At 39.9% G+C, this 8,602-nt stretch overlaps 1 protein-coding gene across 1 annotated transcript; it reads right to left on the bottom strand.

Moving 5' to 3' along the window:
* Positions 1 to 405: 405 nt before the first annotated feature.
* Positions 406 to 8,358, bottom strand: LOC135468499 (large ribosomal subunit protein uL11m-like). Its single transcript, XM_064746779.1, has 4 exons — positions 8,219 to 8,358; positions 5,479 to 5,574; positions 3,935 to 4,028; positions 406 to 2,838 (listed from the first exon to the last, which is right to left on the bottom strand). The coding sequence occupies exons 1-4, from the start codon at positions 8,309 to 8,311 to the stop codon at positions 2,576 to 2,578; spliced, it is 546 nt and encodes a 181-aa protein (XP_064602849.1). The 5' UTR covers positions 8,312 to 8,358; the 3' UTR covers positions 406 to 2,575.
* Between the last annotated feature and the right edge of the window lie 244 nt (positions 8,359 to 8,602).

Raw genomic sequence — 8,602 nt, 5'->3', positions numbered from 1 at the left:
GTGGATTCAAGGTTTCAAATTTAACAGGATTTGCATTTTTTTTTATAACATTTGCCTTACACAACAAGGGGGTCCTGCAGGGCTCACAATTGATGTGCTGGCTGGCTATGACGGGTCCTTCAAATTTAAGGCCCGACAGATTTGCAGCAGTGAGCCACTACTTGAACTGTCAATTGAAGCCCATTCCACCTTGCTCTGCTTCCTCTGAAGCTCCAGTCTGGAGGTTTGTTGGCTACCTTGCAAAAGGCAGTAGGGATCTCAGTGGCTGGCATAACAGCATGGTGCAATGACCCAAGAGCCTGTCACCAATGCGGTTGCTATGAGATCAAGTCAACTCGTGTTAGTGTCCTCTGCAGCCATGTGTGTTAAGGTCTGCCAGCAGCCTGTGGATGGTGTAGAGTTTCGCCATGGGCTCTGTCTGGCTTCTCCGACCACAATGCTTGCAGCTGCTGTATAAGTCAAATAATCAAATCAATAAAATGAAAAGGCTAAAGTTTATTCCAGGGACTCTGGTTTCCTCTTCCTCCACACCTGACTTTTGAAACGTTTTAATTTCCTTCGTTTTTTGTTTTTCCTTCTTTCTCTGCCCAAACCATCGTCTTCACAGATTTCAGTGATCACTCTTTCAACACCTGTGATATATGGCTAGACATCCCTACTACTTACAGAGCACGTTTCTACAGCTACTGTTGTACAAATCAAATATTTCTTAGGTCAGCCCAAAACTCCAATCAAATAAAAAAAGAAGAAATCAGTGACAGCAATTTTCAGAGGCAAATCCATACTCCTCACAGTGCATGCATTGCTCTCTTTGCACGTACGGGTAGAACTAGTTTGTACAGTTCATCCTAGGATTAAGAGACCTCTGCCTTAATGTATCCTTCACCATAAACTTCCAGATTCACATCAACACGACTATTTAACAAATAATACACAATGCTGCTGGCCATATAGCTTTATCAGGAATCAAAACTGTTCTGGTGCATATACAGTACTTTGTTATGGATATCGACAGGTCCATATAATAAGACTTGGTCCGAAGCATTCTGCATCATGTTATATTGTACCAAATTTCTCGTTTGATTGGGAGTTCATTGTCAACATACAGAGATGCAAATCTTGCAGATAACCTTTTGATTCAGTGTGTTTACATGGAAATATCTGCAACTTTTGGAAACCGTGAGAGCAGGGAAGTCCCCAAATTCCCTGTTCAGGTTACAAATGTTCACCTTGTGTGTTCAAGTGGATGAAAGGCAAATATATAAACCACTCAGCCATGTCCACTCCCATGCTGTCATAAGTGAGACATTTTGGAGTATGGTGTTTAAAATCAATCAAATAAGTGAAACCACATACTATTAGGCGAAAGTGCAACTCATCCTAGTCGTGAAGGTACACCTGTAAAGCAAGCTTGTCATCCTCTTTGCAGGGGCCTCTGTGGCTCAGTTGGTTAGCACGCTAGCGCAGCGTAATGACCGAGAAGTCTCTCACCAATGCAGTCGCTGTGAGTTCAAGTCCAGCTCATGCTGGCTTCTTCTCCGGCCATACGTGGGAAGGTCTGTCAGCAACCTGCGGATGGTCATGTGTTTCCCCCGGGCTGTGCCCGGTTTCCACCCACCACAATGCTGGCCGCTGTCATATAAGTGAAATATTCTTGAGTACGGCTTAAAACACCAATCAAATAAATAAATAAATCATCCTTTTTGCTCCTACACTGAATTACTACAGGTCTTGATTCGATAACTGGCATTGTCAAATACTCCACAAAGAATATACATGTTCAGACATTTGATCATGGGTCAAGGACAGGACTGATGTACATCCTACAGCATTTTATGAACTACACAATTTCATACTGTCTGCCTTTCTATCTAGGATACATCTAAAAAGTACTGTGCACAACAAGACAACACTCTAATACAGTATACATATGTTCACTGATATTTTCCTTATTTTATATATTCTCTGATGTGTTATGGAAATGCTCTGTACAATCTATAGCATGAATAACGCGCAGGTTTAGTTGCTAGAGCATAGATGTATGTTATATCATTTTCATTTACCCTCGATAATATTAGACTGCCACAACTAATCTATCCTAAAGGCTGTTCACAGCAAGAGCTACATGTTTGCAGTCTGCCTGCCAATGACACAGGAAAAGTGTCTTATCATTCACCAGAAAACTGTATCACCAATACCCAAGGAAGTTCAAGCATCACATATGCAGTTTGCCTGTGGATGGCCGTAAACACACTGTTAAATTATGAATTAAAATATCAATGTATCTCGACTGCCAGGAACCATGGCATAAGTGGGACCAAAAGATACAGAAAAAGTGAAAAGTTCTTATACTTTCAAACAAGAAAATGATTGCACATCATGTAGATGTTTATACTGTGAGTTGTAAGGAGGTTTTGGTGAAAACAGATGCCAATACTTCTCCGGCTCTGTAAACAGGTCTTCAAGAGTACAACAGTATCTAAAATCCTATGCACACTTCAGAGATATTTACTATACCATCAATTCTTTCTTCAATTGTGTCTTAAATGTATGTACAAGTCTGTAGAGAAATTCATCATAATCTTAACATTTTGGACTGTCTCAGTTCTTCTAGCTCTTCTTGTTGTTGTTCAACAATTTCTTGCCTCTCTTCTAAAAACTGGGCATAATCTGTTGCGTCTAAATGCTGGACAACTTCTACACCAATAGAGTGAGCTGTCCCAATCACTCGCTTACACACTTCTTGGAGAGAGATATTTTCAAAGGTTGGGTCCTGACACTTTATTGAAGCAATCTCATAGATATGCTTCAAGGACACCTTTCCTGCTGTTTCTTGTCCTGAAAAAAAAGAAATTGATTTCAATGTTCTTTTAGATGCAGCATCACAACAAAGATATGTTAGTCAACGATGGTTTATTTCAATCCAATTTACAAATAGGGGGAATTGTGCTAGCCCAAACCACTCGGCTGTGCAGCTTGCCAATATGTCTCCTAGTCTATTTATTTGATTGGTGTTTTATGCCATACTCAAGAATATTTCACTTATGACAGCGGTCAGCATTATGGTAGGAGGAAACTGGGCAGAGCCTGGGGGAAACTCAAGACTATCTGCAAGACCTTCCCATGTACGGTCGGAAAGGAAGCCACCATGAGCTGGACTTGAACTCACAGTGACTGCATTGGGTCATTGCGCAGCACTGGCGTGCTAAACCCATCAGCCACAGAGGCCCCTCCATGTCTGTTCACAAGAGCTAAAAACAGCCAACCATGAATTTACATATGTGCACTTTTAATTATAAAACAATCCCTGAACTACTTCTGTATGTACATGTTGCATGGAAAGCAACCACCAGAATCAGAAATCAGAATCAGGGCAATAAATACATGTGCAAAAGGTATGCAAGGATCTGGCTGGTTTCCAATATTTATCTGAGAGGCAACAAATAAATCTAACACCCAATTTATCAATATCAAACAATATATGAAGCAGTCAGAAAATGAAAAACCATTAAATAACTTATGCACAAATTTGACAGTTTTTCAAACTTAATGTGAGGTTACACATTGAGAACCTACACACATAATTTTCTAAAAACCATAAATAGTTAGGGCAGCTACTGCAAACAAATCAATAACTAATGTTTGTATTTAATTATGCTTGGGTTTTATGTTTTAATTAGCAATTTTTCAACCAGACTGTCATATGACAACAAGGAGTCATTAAGTTTGCATACATCCTGTAATTTGTCAACCTTTTCATATGTTTTCAAGATGTGTATTCAGACATATTCTGAAGGCATTATCCTGTGCTTCTTCTTTTTGTGAAGCCCTGAAATTGGCCAATCCAACCATGTAGTTTTGTCTCCAAAATCAAAAATTAAGCCCACATGTCTCCATAGTGAGGTCAACAGAAGACATTCAACAGATGACAAACCTGCTTTCATGGCTCCCTTCTTTATACCTGCAGCTTGCTTGAGAAAATAAGTAACTGGAGGTTGATGCATCATAATGCTGAAGCTTCGATCAGGCTGAAAATGTTGAGAAACAACCAGCATTTAATTAGACATACATCAGTCAGTGGTATTTCATGCTGTACTACAGAATTTTCACTGATATGACAGAAAGCAGTCTGGTTTATGAACAGATTATTAACAGTGCCCCAAGTCATTCTCCAGATCCATGTATCTGACAATCAGCCTGACTAAAGGTTTGGCACCTGCACCACACTACTCTACAAAACGTAAATGATGCATACATCAATAAGAAGGGACACAAATCAATAAGAAAAATCATGATATGTAGGCCTTGTGACAGAGCTGAAACATAAAAATTAAAGAACAAGACTGAAAATTAATGTTTAAGATGTGGATTAGACAAGTATCCAGAGGATTCCGTAAAAGAAATGTTGAGCCAGGGTCAATGGAGGGAAGGGTGATTAGGTGTGCAAATGCTTAAAGTGGACAACACTGCCATAGAAGTTGAATATTTATGTTGACTGGAAAAACTCCATGTACCAACCAAAATGCTGGTAACTTGAAGAAGTTGTTTACATAAAGGTGCATTCTATCAAGGTTTAAAAACTAAGTTTTTGAGTTTCTGATGGTGATTACAGTTGTACATAAAAACTAAGTTTTTGAGTTTCTGATGGTGATTACAGTTGTACCTAAAAACAACAGGTGCATAAAGATGCATTCTATCATGGTTTAAAAACTAAGTTTTGAGTTTCTGATGGTGATTGTAGTTGTACATAAAAACAACAGGTGCATAAAGATGCATTCTATCATGGTTTAAAAACTAAGTTTTGAGTTTCTGATGGTGATTGCAGTTGTACATAAAAACAACAGGTGCATAAAGATGCATTCTATCATGGTCTAAAAACTAAGTTTTTGAGTTTCTGATGGTGACTGCAGCTGTACATAAAAACAACAGGTGCCTGGCAGATGGACTATAATAATGGACCCCCAACGAGGATTCTGTTATCCCTCACCCATGGATGTGTATACATGTAATTATGGCCAATAAAACTTGATCTTGAGAAAAGATGAATTAGAGCTAGATAATACCAAATTACTGGACATGAGCAAGACACTGGAGGAGGAATTCGCTGACTAAGACATCACGAAATTACGATGTTCACCATCCAGCATCAGACGGGAAAAATAGACATTATGGTGTGGACAAATAACTGTACATTCCTGGATAAGAAAGTACGAGGCGCAAAGCGCTGAGATACGAGGTCTTTTCCCACTTAAACAGTAGCATTAATGTGACATAATACATGTTTAGCGTGGGGAAGGAGTAAGGATATGAAGTACATAGATATCATGCACACTATTCAGACAATTCAGGTCTGTCAGATGGCTTTTTAGGAAAGGACAGCTGACATACATTCCTGAGGAAGAAATTATGGTTTCTGAATAGTGACATTTTAACAAGTATTAAACATTAGAGCTTGATATACTATGACAGGACACTTACATTCACAGTTATCCTTGTTGGGAGAGGTACTCCTGGTTTAATTTCTTTGGTTTTCTCATTGAAGTCTTTACAAAATGCTGCTATCTGAATGCCTCTCTGAAAATAAAATATTTAAAGACTTAATAACACATATGCTATAATCCTGCAAACACTTTGTTATTTTCCTGGCTCTTTTCAACATTACCTTACCAATGGCAGACTCAATTATAGCCTGAATGGTGCTATGTGCATAATAAACAGTACATCTAAAGTAAGTTCCCCCAAAACAATGTTTGACATTTACCAAGATATTTGCCTAATCCTTGTGAAATTTTGCGCAAAAGCATTGTCGATCGGATTTTGAAAATTTTACAAATAGATTGAAGACAATTTTTCCTACCTGTACAAACAGAAAATCTGCTATAACGACCACGCTTTTGTATCACACTAAGACAGCAAGCTTGCATCATGTTAATCATCCAGTTATGAGGGATAACTAAGCACTCTTCCTGAAGATGATGTCTGATGTCCTCAAGATCGGACACCATCGTAACACGGCGATACACCGCTTGTTTCAACTGGTTCCACAAATGTTCAATGAGATTGAGATCTGCGGAATTTGCAGACCACTGCGCGTGCTGAATGCCTTCATGTTCAAAGAAGACATTTAGCACTCTGGCGCGATGTGGACAAGCACTATCATCCATAAAAAGAAATCCACTGCCAGCTTGAATCTGTTTCTAAAATTTTATAAATCCGATCGAAAATGCATTTGCTCACGCTTATTGGAGCACATCTTAATCTTCAGGGTAATCCTTGCTACAATGTGTTGACTTTATTAATAAAATACTGTATGGAAAAATTCACAACGATTGGGCAAATATCTTGGTAAATGTCAAGCACAGTTTTGGGGGGAAATTACTTTTGATGTACTGTTTATTATGACCTGACTCCTTACAAAACACTGCATGAATGCACTGAAATAAAAGCTTAGACACAAATCCCATTTTGCTGATCACATAGATAAATGTAAAGTTTGTTAAAAAAAATATACCTATTTCGGATTTAACTGATCTTTTAAAGGGACAGAAAATTAACGCTGGTTAGTTGACACTGGAGAAAGGAATTCCTGGGTTAAAACCTGCAGGCTTTCTAACACTGCAATATACATGTAGGTACCATATCCAAAATTTGGCTTGGCCTAAGCAGGGCCTGGATTTGCCTATCTCTCACATCAGCCAATCAGCAATGATTATGTATCCCTTTAAGTAGCACTAACAAAACTCTGCTAGGTGGCACACGGTGAACACCCCCAAATTGCCCTGAGCCGGGTGAACCATGTCGCAACAGTGTGGGCAAGGTGACATGTACACAGATACTGCAACACCTGCCCCCATTGGGCCTGTTCCCCACACCCCAGTTTTTTAAGCAGGGATCATCTTTGACACGCTGCAAGATACTTAATTTCCACACTGACTGCTGAGGCGTTCAGAAAACTGTACTTTGAATCCATTTGAAAAATTTGTTTGTTCTGTTATACGTTATTACACATCATAATCTGCACATTAAGAAATAACACCAAAGCATTTCATGTATCCTTTTAGGACAAATACAAGCCACATCATATGTCCCTAATCACTTTAGAATAGATTTATTATAGACTTGAAGATTTCCACGGCACACACTCCTCAGTCACTGCTGCCACCTTCCCACTGCTCCACTAAGAAGAGGACAGGCACGTAGCTGATAATGATGAATGCAGTGGCCAAAGAGAGTGTGGCGTGGAAGCCTTCTTGGCTATAACAAATCTATTCTAAAGCAAGTAGAAACATACGGTGGCAGTGTGGCGGGTGCGGAAAGCGAAGCTTTAGGTACTCCGAGATGGCTCTGCCATTAGGTTTGGCAAAATCTTTGTTCGGCCATGGATGGCCCCAAACCAACGTCATAGCACACTCCATTTAAAAAACTTGATGCACATGCCGGGGCAGTGTGTCAAGGCCTTTGAGACAAAATTTACTGTATCCGTCAAATATGTTTCCACAGTCTCAAGTTTGCAGACACTTATGATCCTTATCTTTTTGGCTGTCGATTTATAGAAAGCACCACCTCAATATGTCTAGGAATGATTTTTTCAAGACCCACTAGCGATGACTAGCGTACTCTAGCGATGACCGAGTGGTGAACTTGGGTCCCGTGCGTTCTTACCAAGTGGAATATATGAGAGATGTCGCATGTGAGGCAAGCTGAGAGGTAAGAGCCAAAGTTGACACCACTTTTCATCTGCAGCCATTGTTTAGACAGGACTTATCTGACATGGCGATGAATCGATGTGAGGTTTACCGTTTACCATTGGTTTCCCCTGTGGCTACAATACTCCGCCTGCCCAACATAAAGAGAGAAGTTGAAGTAGGCACCTGTGGGTAACCCTGAATGACAATGCTCGTAGGGCCTCGTGTAGTCATGACTGGGTCCCGGTAGGATGAATTGTAAAATTTCAGAAAACAGCTGATTACTAATATACCTCGCCCATCTAGCCATTCCTTTACAATGCTTAGGGTCCCAGGGCACCTGATTGTTAAAATCCCGAGATGTCGATCATCCCAAATTGTAAATATCCATCCATGGCCGCGTATGCACGCCGTGTAGATGACGGCCATTTCGTAAATGAAAAGTTAGCGGGGAGGTGACTTTAACAAATAGGCCTATGGAGTGTTGTCATCCAAGGCTACCATGGGGTAAATACCGGATTGATTCTATATACCTGTCCTAGCTGTGGTCCCAAAGGAGGAGCTGCGGCAGCTTTTCCGGCCGGGATATTCACCTTTAAAAAAGGTGGGTGTTTGATTTTTTCCATAGCTTTTTTTGCAAATTTTGTAGTTTTCTTCACTCCTCTGGATGCCATGCTGCCGTTCTTAGACGGAAGAACGGTGCAACGAAGGGGAGTAACTCTAGATAAAAACTTTCCAAACCAAGAAAAATAAATGAGTTTATCGTAATCCATGACAGTGTGAGAATTCCTATTCTGTTCGGTATGGCACTGTTTATATTGTGTATTGTGCCCTTAAGCACTGACAGCGAGGTACAAAGCAGAAAATGTGAATGATGTAAATCTGCCCTTTTGTCGTCTGCTTTTCAACCAACAGTA

Source organism: Liolophura sinensis, chromosome 6 (genome assembly GCF_032854445.1).
Source record: "Liolophura sinensis isolate JHLJ2023 chromosome 6, CUHK_Ljap_v2, whole genome shotgun sequence".
Classification (NCBI taxonomy): domain Eukaryota; kingdom Metazoa; phylum Mollusca; class Polyplacophora; order Chitonida; family Chitonidae; genus Liolophura; species Liolophura sinensis.
Note: the sequence above shows the minus strand (reverse complement) of the source record. Positions and strands in the feature narration are given on the sequence as shown.